We start from the raw sequence: 17,839 nt of genomic DNA, 5'->3' as shown, positions 1-17,839 counted from the left end.
AAATCTAAAATAGATTAGGTAAAGTCAAAGGAGTTACAGTAACATCTTGCAGCTCACTTTCCCCAGTCAAGAGCTTTAACAAACTCGTCTTCTGTGAAAGAAAGCATCCGCGCCGCTTCGATATGCATCTGAAATGAAAAATCAAATGATGTAAAATCAATACAAAAAATTATTGATGTGTGGAATATTTCTGTTCTGTTGGTAATAATTCTATTGTGAAGGTGTTAGTTATAGTTAGCTCTATATATTTTCGAGTACAGGGCCAATAAAATCACTATAACCGCCGTATCAGTGAATCGTTAAAAGAACTTATATAACAGGTTATAAAACCTATAGAGACGTTTATGTCTCACGAAGTGTGCTATTTTGGGAATGTGCCACACCCTTTTACGTTGTCCTTGAAATTACGGGCGTCTTTGCGAAATCTCCCAAATGCATGTGATATTGAGAATATGTGAAATATTGTGGAAATTCGTCAAATTGCCCTCAGCTAATAATACTACAGCTTACTTTGAATTTTTTAGGTCACAAGAGAAGGAAAAAGAAAAAGTCCCGTAACCAAGGCGGGTGAGTGTAAGATGTAATGCACGCTATCGATAGAATGATAGTCCCGCCGACTGAGCCAAATTTCAATATCTAGATAATTCCTACTTGCTAAAGCTGGCTTTCATCATTTGGATAACTTGGCCATAAATATTGGAGGAATAAAAAACAAAATTCGCGATAATGTTCGTCGATAACATGCATGAAAAATAATTTGCTTTAGTTTCAATACGAAATAAACCACCCTATTTTCAAATCTTTCAGAATCTCTCATTTGTAAATGTAATATTTAGTTAATCTCGCTCTTTCATTGGTCTTTTTAGACACGATTTTACTGATAGTATGAGCGGCGTGTCTAACGAATCAATAGGAAGCACTGAAGGAGTATACAATGTTAACGCAGCGAATGATCACATCGATCTAGCGATGTTTGAAAATAGCTATCATACGGCTGTGGTACCTGAAAATATGTACGTTGAAAACCCAATACTTCCCACCCCTCGAAACAACAGTGACGACAGCGATGAAGCCGTGAGGTTGGCCACCTTTATTGCCCGACCCAGTCCACTTCCGACACGTCATCTGACGGATCATTGCAATTGTCATCCAACCTCGAGCCACGTTAATCCAGCGTACGAAGAGGATGAATATGTTGACATATACTCAACCGAAGCCGCTCTGGCAGTAACTGGAAATGAGCTGTCTGACGAGAAGACTGGCATTTGCGCGGATGCAACAGTTGATTTAGCCAAAATGAAACGAGACAGAGAGAATCAAGATGATAATCCGCTCGAACAAGTGACAGATGATATTTTAATATAACGCAGCAATCATTCAAATGTAAATAGTTAAACACAACTAATTATTCAGTTAGCTGAGTTAGTTGAGTACTCCTCGTGAGTCGCGACGACGAATATTTCGTAAAATAGGAAGATTCTATTAGTTTTATAGAGAACGAATAAATAACCTCAGACAAGATTGTAGTGTCAATTCTATCAGCAAACGGTATAATTATTATTTCTATGCATTTTTTAGAAGGACACTCACAATATATACGCACAATTTAGTTCAGCTCAGTATTGCATGACCATTGTAATTATAACAATAGGAGTCACGCCCAAGTGCGCTAATATGCGAACGAAATTTGAAACTCATGATCATATTTGCAATGCTCGGCCCAAGACCATGTGGTTGTGGTTCTATAAAATAACATTATTTTAAATTTAAAGAAGCTCCATTTGATGATCAAACTAATTTAAGATGGCTTTTCTAAGGTAGACGTAAGTAAAATATATTAGCTACATGTGTCGTGGTTGAAATAATACGTTATTCAATTGACTGTTTTATATCGTCATTCGTCTAGATTCGCTGACTTCGTTATTTTCTTCCCACTTGTATTCTCGTAATGATTATTCGTTGTATAATTTCGATTAACGATTTCAACTTGATATGTATGTATGGAATTAAGTTTAAAAAAAACGCAAGATGACCTTGCTCTTCTTCTACGCGGCAGCAACACATCGTACTGTGATAGACGCCATTGCCCAGCAGTGCGATTGCCCAAGGTGTTTGCGAGTTGCGACTAACTTATTAGACAACTGTTAAAAAACGAATTCTTGACCTGTAGCTGCTGAATATAGTCAGTCATTTCTGGAGTCGCTCACAGCTTCTTAGAAGGCGTATTTACCACAGCCAGGGAAGCCATTAATTGCAGGTCTTTGGTGCACTAATTATAATATGGACAATGGGCCGCACGAGTCGCTCCGATATATGCTGCGTTGACTATCACTCCGGTTAAGATTGAAGCGATATAGAAACCTCCTGGTGCTCTTTGAATGAATGCGAGTAAAAGTGTAAAACGTCGTTAGCGGTTGGCAGGTTGCTTAGTTCATTCCGCTCAGCCAACATCAAAAGAAGTGCGAAATTATTTTCAATGATAGGGCCCAAGTATCAATAATAGTACAATAATATCCTAATAAACATATTTTATGATTTTAAAAACTCAAAATCCATTTGGCATGTAAACACCACATTAAAAGCAAAAAAAGTGAGAAAGATAGTGAAAGGTCTGTGTGGTATAAGCGTCAGCGAACATAAATTTCCAGAAGCCAGATCCTCGACAAAAATACATGAATTAGGCTATTAGCTATATAATTTCCATCAACTTCGGAACTTGAAAATTTGGTTGGAAGGAGGGGAAAATGACTCGATCCGGATTCCCCAATACTGCATTGCCTTCCAAGGACCAATATTTATTTTCCGCTGACAACAATTGAAGTTATTCGGGCAACAACCCAAAGATGTAAATATGCACTCTAAATGATGATTTTAAAACACTGCAAAGTTAGAGTTTTCAATAAACGTAACACCTATTAAGTAGCTTTTATTTATACGCGATGTAGTAGGATCATTACAATGTTTGAAACTACTGTTCTTAACGTTTGTGTTAACGATGCTTTTTCTCACCTTATGGTTGAGGGCATTTGCACAAGTCATCAACTAACTAGTCGAGTTGGTCTTTTGCTCAATTCATCAACACTCAACTCTATTGTCTCTATTGCATGAGGGGAGGGAGAAATATTTAATATATTTTTTTAAATATTTTTTGTCTCAGCTTATTCAAAACATCCTCCCCCAAAGTAAAGAGTATGCATATTTAAATTGTGAGAACCATGATCAATATCTGGTAAAATTTTCGAACATTACCTCTGCATGTGAATCATATTTTACTTAAACCAAATACACTAATAATTTCAACTATAATTAAGCTTTTTGTGACGTAATGTTTAAAATGCTCGACCGCGCGGAAAATTTTCATGCGAATGACTGATGGTGGATAGGTATAGGTATAGGTAGGTAGGTAAAACTTTATTTAAAACCAAGAAACACGCTAGCCCCATCAATTATTAACATGCACGTACAAGAGCTTGCAGCTGGCAGCTGCCTACAGCTCGCTTGTTTTTGAGGTTAAAATTTGGCTTTGCTTCGGCCCTTAAGATACGCAAACTTTACATATCTACCTAAACGCAAATAAGCAAATTATGCTCTATATATAGGTAAGCTTTTCCATTATTGAAGCCGCTATTATAGACTCCTTTTACACGATGCCGTTTTCATTTGAAAACGGTATTAAATTATGCCGTCTCACCCTTGCGTTTACACGATACCGGCAAAAATTGAAACGGAAACGGCACAAAAGGAAGACGTAGTCCTTATCGGCGAAGTACGAAAACGGAAAACTAACCAGTACCGATGTAAACGCGCATGCCGTTAATTTTTACGACGGATTGATGAGAGAAATGTCTGCAGCTCTTTTCATTAATATAATTTTGATAATTTTAACAACACATAGCTGTGTATACAGCCAAACTCTCCTGTCCTGGGAGAATGGTAAGATTATGACTAAATGACTATATATTCGCAATAAATCCGCTCCATGTAAAATTATCAGGCTGTGCTTCGATGTTCTCTCTCTACTTGCTCTTTTCGGTGTCATGTTTTCTGGCAGCGATATTCTTGTTTAAAATCTTATTGGAGAAAGAATGAAAATACTTTTTTATCGAACGCTCCATATACGTAGGGATTAATGACCGATGCTCCGAAAACTCTCAAGACATTGAACGGTAAGGACCATGAAATATAGCCAGGAGTTTCGCTGGAGGTGATCACAGAAATCATCCATGCAACTTGGGCTGGACCTGCGGAGATTGTGAAACATATGACAATGATACAGCAAACCAGAAACGTCTTTCTATTCTGACGTGGGCCGTTGCTTTGTTTTCGAAGTTTATGTCCATTCACCATCTTGGATTGTATGACAAGCGTCTTACATATTTTGAAGTAAACAACAGATAGGAAGGCAACAGGCATTAGATATTGAACGACCGCCAGAAATACCGTGTAGACGATGTTAAGAGATTGAAAAGGCCATTGCTCGTAACATATACTCGCTCCTTGACTTTCATCAAACGTTAGGACTATTGCATATGGGATGATACAAAGTACTGCAATGATGTAGACAAAAGCTGAATAGATCTTCAACATTTTCCGGCTAATAGGAGGCTTGAATGGCTGCACAATCGCACGGTAGCGGGACACAGAAATGAGGACCAGAAAATAAACTCCGGCGATGAAACATGATGTGTATGTGGGTGACCAGATCTTGCACAAAATATGGGAATTCGAAGAAACGCCTGTGTTATTGAAAACGGTATAGATATCGTCTATGAAGAATATTAGATGCACTAGGTCGCAAATTGCCAGATGAAGAAGGAGATAATAGTGGTTATTTCTGAGCAGGTTGCGTGTTCTACATATGGACACGATGACGGCAGTGTTACCAGGAACACCAAGCAAAACGGCCAATATTGAACAGAAACCTATTGCGATGGCTTGTGCATCTACTGCCATTGTTGTTCGTTTAAATTTTCATGAGTGCCTGCTTTGCCGACGCTGTTATTAAACTTCAGGTGAAAATGCAGGAGCTTAAATAATGAACTACTACTTATATATACACCTGTTGGCAAATATAATTGTGCCTTAATATTTACTGCCAATAATATTTTAACCAAATTCTATAGCGTGTCATTTTTCCAAAGTGTTAAAATATTTTATTGTATGAGACAAAAAATATTTTATTTTATCGCACATTTTCTCTTGTTTTCGTGACGTGAAGACGATGTCCATTGTAACTACTTATCAGGAAGTTTACCACTGGCTTACGACGGGGTCAGCTAGACGACGCGCTGCCGATATTGCTGGCAATACAATAGATTTCCACACGCGATCGAGAAGAGAGGTACAACGAACTTAATGTTGTCACGCGACAGCGTTTTGATTCTTGTAAAACCTTCAGTCTTCAGACGAGGCCATTCCACGGCTTCCCGCGACGCTGTATGAAATCATGCAACTGCAACGCATAGGAGCTGTTTTATTTTAGAATTGAACGCACGAATAATCGCGAGAATGTTGGGACAATATATTAGAGAAGAGGAAGCTTGTAAGTGCCCTCTAATATGATATGGATAGACTGGTTCATGTCACGCGACAGCGTTTTGATTCTTGTAAAACCTTCAGACGAGGCCATTCCACGGCTTCCCGCGACGCTGTATGAAATCATGCAACTGCAACGCATAGGAGCTGTTTTATTTTAGAATTGAACGCACGAATAATCGCGAGAATGTTGGGAGAATATATTAGAGAAGAGGAAGCTTGTAAGTGCCCTCTAATATGATAAGGATAGACTGGTGCATCATTATTATTACCGGTGTAATATTACACTGCCCCGGTTTCGGTGCATTATTATTTAATAAAATGATCGATTCTAGAATAATACTTGAAGCACTCATCAATGAAATGTTTCTTGAAAATGTTCAATGCTTAAGATGGTTGAAGTTATTTGTTCGTTTATGGTAGTTGTTTTCTTTGCTAATCTAAACGACATAAATTCGGTCCTTGTAGTGTTCACATGGATGGTTTGTTGGCTTTTAACCCTTCACCGATATTTTATTAATTTCTGATTAATTTCATTCATTAAGTTTCTTGAGATGGCTATCATACTGTTTCTGTATATATATTTGTGCCATCTATCAACAAAATAATTAACAGTTATCAAATGAGCCTGAGCAAGATATCTAGGATCAGCCTTAAGCCTGGTTTCCATATGACGCCGACTTCGGTAAAGTATTATTGTCGGTGATTATTGATGAGTGAAATCTTTTGTCTTTCTGAAATCATTTTCTCCATGGATGATTACAGACAATGAGTCGGCGACAGGTCGGCGTCATTATGGAAACCAGGCTTTACCTTAGGAAATCGTGAATTCTGGTCGGAAGAAGAACAACGGTAACTCAACGAGTCAACAAAATTGGCTATTTTCCAATCGAGCAGGGCACTGGGTCAAGTCGCGAAACACAAAGCATCTATGGACTGTCTGGAGGGACAAATGATTTCAGATTTATACTTCCTGTCCCTCTAAACATTCCATAGGTGCTTTGCGGTTCGCGACTATACCAAACACATTTTTATCGAACGCTCCGTATATCTAGGGATTAATGACCGATGCTCCAAAAACACTCAGGACATTAAACCAAGAAGACATATTGCCAGAAACTTCGCTGGAGGTGATTGCAGAAATCATCCATGCAACTTGGGTTGGAAATGCGGAGATTGTGAAACATATGACAATATTACAGCATTTTTACTCGGCTCAATCGCAATCGGCAACCAAAAAAGAACGAAAACACTTTATTATCGAACGCTCCGTATACGTAGGGATTAATGACCGATGCTCCGAAAACTCTCAAGACATTGAACGGTTTGAACCATGAAATATAGCCAGAAGTTTCACTGGAGGTGATCGCTGAAATCATCCATGCAACTTGGGTTGGAAATGCGGAGATTGTGAAACATATGACAATAATACAGCAAACCAGAAACGTCTTTCGATTCTTGCGTGGGCCGTTGCTTTGTTGTCGAAGTTTATGTCCATTCACTATCTTGGATTGTATGACGAGCTTCTTACATATTTTAAAGTAAACAACAGATAGAAAGGCGACAGGCATTAGATATTGAACGACCGCCAGAAATACCGTGTAGACGATGTTAAGAGATTGAAAAGGCCATTGCTCGTAACATATACTCGCTCCTTGACTTTCATCAAACTTTAGGACTAGTGCATATGGGATGATACAAAGTACTGCGATGATGTAGACAGAAGCTGAATAGATCTTCAACAGTTTCCGGCTAATAGGAGGCTTGAATGGCTGCACAATCGCGCGGTAGCGAGACACGGAAATGAGGACCAGAAAATAAACTCCGGCGATGAAACATGATGTGTATGTGGGCGACCAGATCTTGCACAAAATACGGGAATTCGAAGAAACGCCTGTGTTATTGAAAACGGTATAGATATCGTCTATGAAGAATATTAGATGCACTAGGTCGCAAATTGCCAGATGAAGAAGGAGATAATAGTGGTTATTTCTGAGCAGGTTGCGTGTTCTACATATGGATACGATGACGGCAGTGTTACCAGGAACACCAAGCAAAACGGCCAATATTGAAAAGAAACCTATCGCGATGGCTTGTGCATCAGCTGCCATTGCTGCTCTATTTGGAATTTGGCAAATGGAACATTTTCTTAATACGTGAGTACGTTTTTTTTTGCTGAAACCGTTACTATGGTAAATTATTATTTCTGTAAACTATAGCCCAATTTTTTGTGATGGGAGCTTAAATTTTAGGCACCTGCTTTAAGATCGTATAGTCATAACATAATAGCTAAAGGCACGAAATTTTGTGCAGGAAAATTTGTCACACGATAAAATCGTGCCTTATTGGCAGAAAGGTTTCTGCCAAATTTTGTAGCATTTTCTTAAAGTGATAAATATTTCATTGCATGAAACGGAAAAAGCATAGCATTTTTCCTTTTTGCAATATCAATACGAAGTCAATACTAGCTATATACTAACTAGCAGGACGTTTACCCCTTTATCATGCGACGTGGTCAGCTCGACGTCGCGCGTGCCGGCAAAAGAATACTTAACGCGAGACAAAATATACAATGTTGTCCCACGACAGCGTTGCGATTCTTATAACACCTTCAGGTGAGGCATTTTCACAGCTTCCCGACGCTTTTGAAACCATGCAGTTGCAGCGCATAAGACAGCTGTGGTCGAATCGCATTCTGTTTTATTTACTTAATATAATGGACACGATGCGGAAATGTTGGGAAATGTTTTAATACGAGATTGAGTAGATTGAAAACGTTTGTGGTCGAGATTAATTTCCCTTACATATGATGTGAACAATGGATAATAGATTTTAACTTAAGCTGTTTAAATTAATAATTTAAAATTGACCAATCCTAGAATAGTACCGCCTGGACGGGCTGGGCTCTTAAGTTGATTTAATGAAACTAACGTGAAGCGTCGAATGCTTAGTTATTCTTGATTATTTGTTCGTTTATGGCAATTAGTTGTTAATTGCTAAATTTGTGTTTAGTGTAATACTCATGCACCAGCGCACCTGCATGTATTTTAAAATGAAGTAAAATTTATTTTCTTCCATCTTAGACTCGCTATAATCAATATTTCATAAATCTAAAATATATTAGGTAAAGTCAAAGGTGTTAGAGTAACATCTTGCAGCTCACTTTCCCCAGTCAAGAGCTTTAACAAACTCGTCTTCTGTGAAAGAAAGCATCCGCGCCGCTTCGATATGCATCTGAAATGAAAAATCAAATGTTGTAAAATCAATACAAAAAATTATTGATGTGTGGAATATTTCTGTTCTGTTGGTAATAATTATATTGTGAAGCTGTTATAGTTATAGTTAGTTCTATATTTTTTCGAGTACAAGGCCAACAAAATCACTATAACTGCCGTATCAGTGAATCGTTTAATGAACTTATTTGACAGGTTATAAAACCTATTTGACATACCCTCGATGGCGCATGCAGAATGCCGTAATTAAGACTATAGGGGCAACTATTCCGCTCGGATATTAATTTCACTCGAGCATTAATATTCACATGAATTTACCTGTAGAAAGGCAAGAGGCAAGGAAAGCAATTAAGCAAAGATGACCAACCTTCTGTCGTTTGAGAATATCAATGAGTTTCATCTGTTTCTTAAAAGCGGTCATTAGTTCGGATTTCTGTTTTTCTAATCTTTTGTTTTCTGCTACCAATTGTTCAGTACGCCGTTTCTCCTGTTCGTTGCTATCCTGCAAGAAATGGAAATTTTGCCTGCTTTATGTACTTTTATTTGCAATTTAAGGCTATATGTACACACAGTGCATGTCGTTTTATAGTAAGAAATATATATATAGCTACAAGCAAATTTACATCTGCAGGAAAACACTGAACATGCAGTAGGTGAATTTGCATGTCGCATTCTTTCTGTACCCATTTGTCGGCTAATATCGCAGGAAAAAATTATAAGAGGAAAAGCGAACGGCTGAATTGTATAGCAATATTAAGGTTAAAACTAGAATCGTGTTTCTTGCGTGTCAAAAAACTTGATAGGTTGAAATCGCAGTACTATGTTGATACGTGTGCTCAAAAAATAATCCTGACAACGCAGAGTTTGTCAGCCGTACCTTAGATGACGTTTTCGCTTTCTGCATTGCTGATTTATACTTCTCAACTTCTTCTAAAGCTCTATTCAGCCTAAAAAAACATTCACAAGTACTAAACGACTTTTCTTGCTATACCCGCATGATGTATAGCATCTGGTTATCATTATAGCTACCTGTGAGGCACGTTATGTATATTTTGCTCTTGGACATATTCTAATCAGCTAGGCTTTATAGATTTTAACAAATATGATATAATGTTGGTAAATACGACGTTTCAAAAAAAAAGACGTTCGCAATAATTTGAGTTTTCAATTGAGGTACAAATTATTTCATATTCTGTAAAAAAGGTTTCATTATAACATCTCAGTCCATGCATACATCTCATTTTGTGCATACACAAAAGAGGAATATCCTGTGGTTGAAAATCATACCTGACTTCAATAGCATTTTTCGTGACAGCAGCTTGCTTTTGGTCCCTTTGAACGTTATCCAACTCCTTCAAGCGAAAGGAAAAAAATCAGACATTTAAAATCATCGTAGCTATATTAATTGTTACGGCTAGAAAATCTGGTATATTGACCATTTTAGTCTTACAGCCACGCCCATGCATATAATCCTGTTATCCATTCCATAATGGATTTCGTGAAATGTATTAATCCATTGGTTGATTTGGTTCCACGCACAGAGAATACATGCATGATATATAACTATCATGAGAAATCTGTCATTTGAGAAAACATTTGAGGAACTCTATTTTCGAGAACATCGATATGAACACCGCTCAAGAAACATTGCCCATTTAGAAATGAAACGGAGATTGGTTGATCAATAAAAATACCGTTACAGAAGATAAAAAAATAGATAATTAGAAATCGCTGATCAACATTCTCTGGAACACCTCTATATCGCCGCGATTTAAATATACGTGTAATAATAAAATGAATACCTTTCGCAATGAAACTAACTGTGCTTCGAGTCCTTCTGACTTCTGTTTCGTATCTTCGTAAAGTTTTTTGTATTTATCACTTTGTGTCTGAAGGTAAAAATGACAGATCCATGGTATTCAAAGAAAGGTGCAAATTCAAACACAAAATTTTCAATATTCATGTCACATGCGTCATGTTTATTAGCACTAAATTTTGCAGATACATTATTTAAAACGTAGACTCTAGCTTGCCGTAGTGTAAATCAATCGATCAATTAATCAATCAATCAATCAATCAAAAGAACACACTTGTAAACTTTGGTTTGTTTTTTGAATTCTTTGCTGCTCGTCTTTGAGCTCTTTTGTTTTCTGTTCACCTGCAGCAAGTTTCTCGTCCTGAAATAATTGAAAGAAATAACTAGATTCAATAGAACTACATGTTAATATTTCAATGTAATTTAATAATATATCTCAACATGCACCTACGTACATACATATGCATGCATATGATAGTCCAAAGAAGTCAAACGACCACAAAAACCTTTTTACTAGAGTGGGCAGCTTTCTTCATTTAGGGAATGGAAAATTTTAATATTTGGGACCTTTGTTATTAGATGGGTGCTAATTTATATCGGCTGCAGGTACAAGTTATTTTGAAGTACATGTATGAGTTGGTGAAGCTTAGCTATATATTAATTGGGGTTACCCACTCGAACTCAAACTATTGTATACCAGGCTAACGTTTCATGCATTCGGTGACATCGAATGAATATCAAATTTAATAATACACATGCTAAGGCAAGAGTACGCATCAGATGTTATATATGGCATTACCTTAGATATCGACTCGGTGGATATTCTATCCAGTTCTTCCTGCATGACTCTAATTTTTGCTTTTAAAAATCTAGTGACGGCCTCTAAACAACCAAAAAATTTTATGCAAACCTTTGCATTTTATTTTAAATCACTGCATCTATGCCTTACTTTATCACCATGGAACACGTTACCTATCACAGCCTATTCAAATTAGGTGTTTTTCACCATGCAGGGTGTTTTCGGTGCTCCGGTATACTTACCAGAACTCAAATCTTCATTCGCCTCAGGTAATATATCTTCAGTGACAGAAGATCTATATTGACTGTCCTCTGCTGTTTCATCCTCCAGTACACTGATTGTGTTAGCAAATTGTATCCGATCGTCCAGAAGGTTTTCTAGCTTCATTATATCTTCAATAGAGCTTCCATCATTATCAGCAGACTTCTTGCTTTTTGCCAGATTTTTGCCTTCACCTGCGGAATGTGCACTTTTTGGCTTGTTTCTACAGAAAGAACGTTTTTGGTCGACCTTGTCAAGAAATCGAGAAATGACATTCCCGGGACGCCAGTTTGGAAAATATTACGAGACATTGCTTTTAGCCCCATGCAGCTATATTTTCCCCTTGACTGACTAGCCTCCGTATAATCATTAGAATCTAGCAAAATACTGAGTGTGTTTTACAGATACATGCAATGTATTTGTTCACGTTTTCAAATTCTTTACTTAATATAATAATTTATTCACCTTGGTGTTCTAGTCTTGGACGATAATGGTCGCTTAGTTTCCTTGGCTGAAGAAGGTCTCACTTTTGGCTAAGCAGTGAAAACATGACAAATGAAAAGAACAATCCTACTAAAATAATTATACTGCGTATGTCCATTATCCTTTTTGAAAAATAATCAAAGGAAGAAATAACAAGGTAAGTTGCTTATATAAACGTATAACTATAATGTTAAATGCATTTTTCATGTACATAATCTCAGTAGTCTGATGTATTAATTTGGAGGATTGTTTAAAATGCATCCATCCTCTTTCAGCGTCATGACTCCTGCGTGCTGCTTTAGAGAAGACAACGAATGCCATGAAATTGGAACCCGTGAGGTGAGGCATCGCATGAACTGAATGCTTAGTTTGGTGCTATATAACTAAACAAGCATTATACTGAACCTTGCTTCCTTCTTTGTTGGAAATAGGCACGTTCTCAGTTAAGCTTTCACTAAATGGACATGATTGCGGTTTAAATAATGGATATACAATAAAAAAAATTGCTTAACATAATTCGGACAACTTGGTATATTTTACACCTTATATCAGCTTCATAGTTATCAACACTGATCGGTTTGGACAGCAATTGCTCCTGGTCTTGCTAAATTAAGAGAGTAAACATAGTTACAAAGATTATGCCAGCTTAAGATAACTTTAATAACTAATAACGTGAAGAGATATAAAGGAAGCAACAATACTCATGCTCAGAATTTCATTACAGAAAAACGTTCTCAAGGTTGATAAAGCTACCGGTTGATGAAGCAATGTTGTGCTGCACCAAACGAAGATTGTTGTTATCAAGTTGTTGAAGCCTATAATGAATTCTGCAACTTGAAAAAAACCATGTTCGTTGGATGCACCGACGAATGTCATGAAATAATTGAAATTGGAACCCGAGGTGATGCAGCACAACAATGTTTCATCAACTGGAAACAATTACTTGAGCATATCTAACCAAAGATTTTACCCATAAACGTATTTAATGATATCGTTTTCGGTTAACGAGACCGTCATTCGATCATCTTATATAGACCATCCGCTTGAGTATATCGCACCTGTATGACCGGTACTTACCAAAACATCCTCTGCCTCTTTAATTAAACTGGCTGTTTTTGCCTCAAGCTCTGCATTTAGTTTACTGAAAAGTTAAAGACGTCTGTTTATTTAAAATATCGTAAATCATTAACCCAAAAGGAATAAACACCAATTAAGTCTGCATGCAATATACACAAAAGATGTAATTGTGGAGAATGTCATACAGTGTCAACCAGTTACATTAGTCATTGTGCAATCAAATGGCGATAAAGTTTACCACTGAATATATAGCAATAATATATAACATGGATGTTGTTTGTCAGTTGAAGAAATTCATCTTCATTAACTTGAGTAAGTAAACATTTGTCAAAATTGCAAAAAAGGCGTGTCTTGTTCAGTCATTCTAAAGAAGATAGTGGTTCGATCACTCAGTCAGGGTTATAAAAATTTTTATTATTATCGAGAAATTTTCTTAATTTTGGGTTAGTTAATTTTGGGTCACTATAAGTTTGAGTATATTTGAGCTGAACTTGAGTGCCATAACTTACAGATATTCTTCTTCTTTGCTAAAAATATTAGTTTTCGAATTTCCTGATGGTGGTCTAGAATTTTTCCCATTAGAACTAGAAGCACTCTTTCCTCTTGAAGAAGATTTAGGCCGTTGTAATGAAGACGAACTTGGTCGGGATGCCTTAAAAAGACGTATAGTTTTTTATTAGATAGTCGCTGTCATTTGCACTGAGTGAATTGATTGTCGGTGTATAGGGCCGGACGGTTTATCACAAGAAAGAATTAAACTACAGTAATATATTTCTCGACCTCGTACCCAGAATATTTCTTTTTCGACCGCACGATGGCACCGTGCATGCGAACGAGGTTGGGAAAACATACATTTAGAGGAAGCATAAAAACAAGACCCGTTGATCGATTACACGCAGCTTATTACGCTATTTTTTGAAATTATGAATCTTTCTCATGCACTAGCCCTGCTTCTCGAGCTTCTCATAATCTGTTGGGAAAAATTAATAAGCTGAAAGCCTCAAAATACATTTAATTTGAGGTACCAGTTTTGTGGAGGTAGTCTATATGAACAGAAATCGATACAGATTATTCGTAGATAATTCTGAAGACATAAACATGTCTTTTCTGGAGACTGGAGTGGCCATCAGATTAGATATAATATATAACAGTGTTAAGCCCGTTTTTGCTTCGCATGCGGGAATTCCAGTGGAAAACGGGCTTTACTGCTTTAGTCTGCTAGTTTCTGATTGGTTGAGCAAAAACAAAATGGCGGACCGTTTTTCTGACAAAGCTGCACAACCTCTGAAGAGTGGTAAGTGAAACGTTCAAGGCCACAAAAACGTCAAAACCCCTAGTTTTTTTCCATGTTAAATTTGCCTATATATATATAACTATCAAAATGTTGCAATATATCAATGCCATATATCAATTATATCATAAAAAATTATTACTCTGAAAACTTATGTAAGATTGAGAGAACAGAAACCTGGCCTTCTACAAACTAAATGGCTTTTTACAATTTAGAAAATATCCTGATTTGCTTTATAAAGTATTGTACATTTGAGATGAACGACAAAATTTTTCATTGCAGCAATGTTTTGACTTTACAATAAGCTGGTCATTTATTTTGGATGCTAATTAATTGCTCTTGTGCTGATCACATCAAGTTATAGCTGACAAAGTTTAGTATTTTTCTATTAAAAAAACCTCAGACATCGAGGAAGCAATTAAGGTAAAGATTTTGAATTATCGCATAGTTGTAATGTCCATCTAGCTGTTGCAATTGTTTATCAACAATTATCAAAAGAACCAAACATGCCAACATGTATGACAGCTTGTCATTTTGCACAGACATATTTTATGTAAGGGTGTTAATTCCATGTAAAATACCTTTATCCATCTATTTATCTATCTTCAACTATCTAAACAATCAAACATACCAACAAAATTATACGAAAGTTGGTCAATTTGTTCAGATATTGAAATTTTATGTAAAGGTGCATTTCATGTGAATGTTTCCCTCAATATTAACCAAATCCAAGATCCTCAATACTAATACATCAGAAATTTTTCAATTTAATCCAAAATATGTAAGATAGCTGGCTAATCTAAGTGGTCTTTTGCCTTATTATAGTATACTAAAAGAAAATGCTATACCTCTATGCCTAGAATAACCCTAACACAATACTAGAGGTTTTCTGAATTTGCCACTGTACTGTCTGTACATTGAACAGACCTTTGAAGCTATCCTCTTTGAAATGTTTGACAATTAAGCTATATCCACACTCCACAGGGTCACAGAATACCTATCAGAAGTAGAACTCCTGTACTTTTTTCGTAAGTGTGATTCGTCATGATTCGTCACTTGGCAAGTGCATATTTTTGAGGTAGTCAGCCCCCTGCCAGTACTAAAAATGCGCTGATTTTAGACATTGGCAGGGGGGTGACAGCCTCAAAAAAATGCACTTGCTAAGTGACGAATCATGATGAATCACACTTGCGAAAAAATAGTATAGAGTTATTCTTCTGATAGGTATTCTGTGACAGGGTGGAAATAATATGTTTAATGCCATGGGATAATACCAGTGTGTACTTGTTTAAAATGTATCAAATCCCGTAGGGGTTGGCAAGGGGGCAATGTACCTCATTGATACATTATTTTTAAATTAGTACATATAGATATATTAATTGTTAAATCTGACATAAATTAACTTCTACAGTTTACACAGATACAACTATTACAAACCATCAAAGCTTGTCAATACTGGAGGTGATCTCTTGGCAACTTCTTTCCAAGAAAGCAGGCGGAAAGTAAATAATAATTTACCGAGAAATTGAAAATATCATGTCACATATATTATTACAATCTTATATATTGTATAATTATGTAATATGTTATGTTTCAATAACAATGGCCGCGCGAGGAAACAATCTGGAAACAAGGCGTCATCGGCACCATGACAACGGAGACAGAATACACGGCTTACACCAATTACATTGCTTAATAAACGAAGCGGGACGAATTTAAAATGGCGCTGAAAAAATCAAACTGAAAAAGTGATGTCTGGTGGTTATTTCGTACGGGATTTGGTCATATTTTGCAATACCCTGTAGCGTTTAAGATAGTACTTTCAACTTATGAATAAGGTAAGGTTCGTGGGGATAAAATCGAAATATAGTAAACTAAAATATTATAAACCAACAAATGATCATGTATAGTGACCATGCTATTCCAATTATTTCTATATATGTCGGCATCCCATGTAAACTTCTTGCCAGAGTATGCGATCTGTGCGATCATTTGCTCCAATACATCAGATATTTCCAACTTTGGTACTTAAATATTTCTGTAAACGTGGATATCCTACGAGAATTCCAGGGTAGAAAGTTATATTGAAAGTCATTTGAAATATCCGGCTCCGCGGCTCGCAAATTTGTTACAATAAGCATTTGCACAAAGTGGAGTACAGTTGCACCCTTTGTGAGACTGCAGCAGTGGTCCAGTGTGGAAAATATGTACTGTGCAACTGAGATATTGGGCGTAGAATCAACATAAAAATCTATGTTGAATTTTTTTTGTTTCACTTAATATACTGCACAAAAGAATGAAATCCTAGAGGCAAAGAAATGTAATTTATTACTATTGTAAATAATAATCATAGAAGCTATAGAAATGGTATACATTTACTTTTACTGACGGTTGTTAATCCCATCTGACATGCACAGAAAAATTTCTTGCAAAATGCTCTCACATATAATATAGAAAGTCTGACATATAATATAGACAGAATTGTATAGTCACATCCTGTTTTATGTGTACCAATTATTGAATAGGCAATAAATATCCAAGATGAAAAACTTGATTTTTTGATTTTTTCCAAATATATCACATACAAATTGTAAATGAAGTTTTGTTTCCGTACCTTGTATCTTATGTCTATAAATGTTGATTCTATTTAATTTGAATAATCTAACAAGTTGTTCTTTGTTCCCAATCCCACCCTGTGCAAGATTAACTAATATGTGAGTGATAAAAACACTGTAATAAAGAATTCTGTTAGCTAGCTTGTCAGAAGATTAATAGACTTTTATTCTGAGTATTTGGCTGGGACAAAATATTATTTGAAAAATTCTAATTGACTCGTTGAGAGTGGGGAAATTTCAAAGGAAGGAGAGTGGAGAAATTTCAAATAAATCTATGCAGGTGGTAAAGCATGTGTACCAGGTTTCACAAGAACGTTGCCTGCAGGCTAAACCCACACAGCATTCGAGGGAATAAATTTGATGAATTCTGACCACTTGTATGTTGTTGCAGAGATTCCACATCAACGAGTTGTAAATGGACATGTTGAGATTTATGCATTTTTGGCAGAAACAGTTTGGACTTCTCTAATAAAGTCAGATGTTACAGCTGGCTTTATTGCTGGAGTCCATCGTGTTCCTCCCAACTGTATCAAGAATTTTTGAAGGATTCGAAAACCAAAACTTGGGCCGTCGAAACACCGACTTTTATGTGATAATATGTGATAATGTGTTAATAAGTGATAAAAAAAAAGCAGTAAAGGCAGACTATTTTCATCCAACTTTTTAAACATGAGATCAATCAATTTATGCAAGAGGCGTAGCTCATTTATTAAGTTGTTGGCAGATCTT

General features: G+C 36.4%; 3 protein-coding genes across 3 annotated transcripts; 1 reads left to right on the top strand and 2 right to left on the bottom strand.

The window, feature by feature from the left end:
- The first annotated feature begins 523 nt into the window (after positions 1 to 523).
- On the top strand, positions 524 to 1,532 carry LOC114523496. The gene is made up of 2 exons (XM_028544440.1): positions 524 to 567; positions 867 to 1,532. The coding sequence occupies exon 2, from the start codon at positions 886 to 888 to the stop codon at positions 1,363 to 1,365; it is 480 nt and encodes a 159-aa protein (XP_028400241.1). The 5' UTR covers positions 524 to 567; positions 867 to 885; the 3' UTR covers positions 1,366 to 1,532.
- A 5,150-nt stretch (positions 1,533 to 6,682) lies between these two features.
- On the bottom strand, positions 6,683 to 7,675 carry LOC114523486 (neuropeptide FF receptor 1-like). Its single transcript, XM_028544426.1, has one exon. The coding sequence runs from the start codon at positions 7,644 to 7,646 to the stop codon at positions 6,732 to 6,734; it is 915 nt and encodes a 304-aa protein (XP_028400227.1). The 5' UTR covers positions 7,647 to 7,675; the 3' UTR covers positions 6,683 to 6,731.
- A 601-nt stretch (positions 7,676 to 8,276) lies between these two features.
- On the bottom strand, positions 8,277 to 13,868 carry LOC114523306 (testis-expressed protein 9-like; the record flags this gene model as incomplete). Its single annotated transcript, XM_028544183.1, has 13 exons — positions 8,277 to 8,769; positions 9,136 to 9,270; positions 9,646 to 9,715; positions 10,056 to 10,120; positions 10,571 to 10,657; positions 10,859 to 10,945; positions 11,384 to 11,466; positions 11,626 to 11,867; positions 12,110 to 12,177; positions 12,533 to 12,581; positions 12,670 to 12,731; positions 13,205 to 13,268; positions 13,714 to 13,868. Coding segments are annotated over 13 exons (1,242 nt in total), but the record flags the coding sequence as incomplete, so codon positions are not given.
- Positions 13,869 to 17,839: the final 3,971 nt, after the last annotated feature.

This window comes from Dendronephthya gigantea, unplaced genomic scaffold, assembly GCF_004324835.1.
Source record: "Dendronephthya gigantea isolate DGI-Jeju-01 unplaced genomic scaffold, DenGig_1.0 000027F, whole genome shotgun sequence".
Taxonomy (NCBI): Eukaryota; Metazoa; Cnidaria; class Anthozoa; order Malacalcyonacea; family Nephtheidae; genus Dendronephthya; species Dendronephthya gigantea.
The sequence above is the reverse complement of the archived record's forward strand: the minus strand, read 5'-3'. Positions and strand labels throughout refer to the sequence as shown.

What these genes read in the sequence shown, in the direction of transcription:
- LOC114523496 (XM_028544440.1), top strand. Translation starts at nt 886, where the DNA reads ATGAGCGGCGTGTCTAACGAATCAATAGGAAGCACTGAAGGAGTATAC.
- LOC114523486 (XM_028544426.1), bottom strand. Translation starts at nt 7,646, where the DNA reads ATGGCAGCTGATGCACAAGCCATCGCGATAGGTTTCTTTTCAATATTG.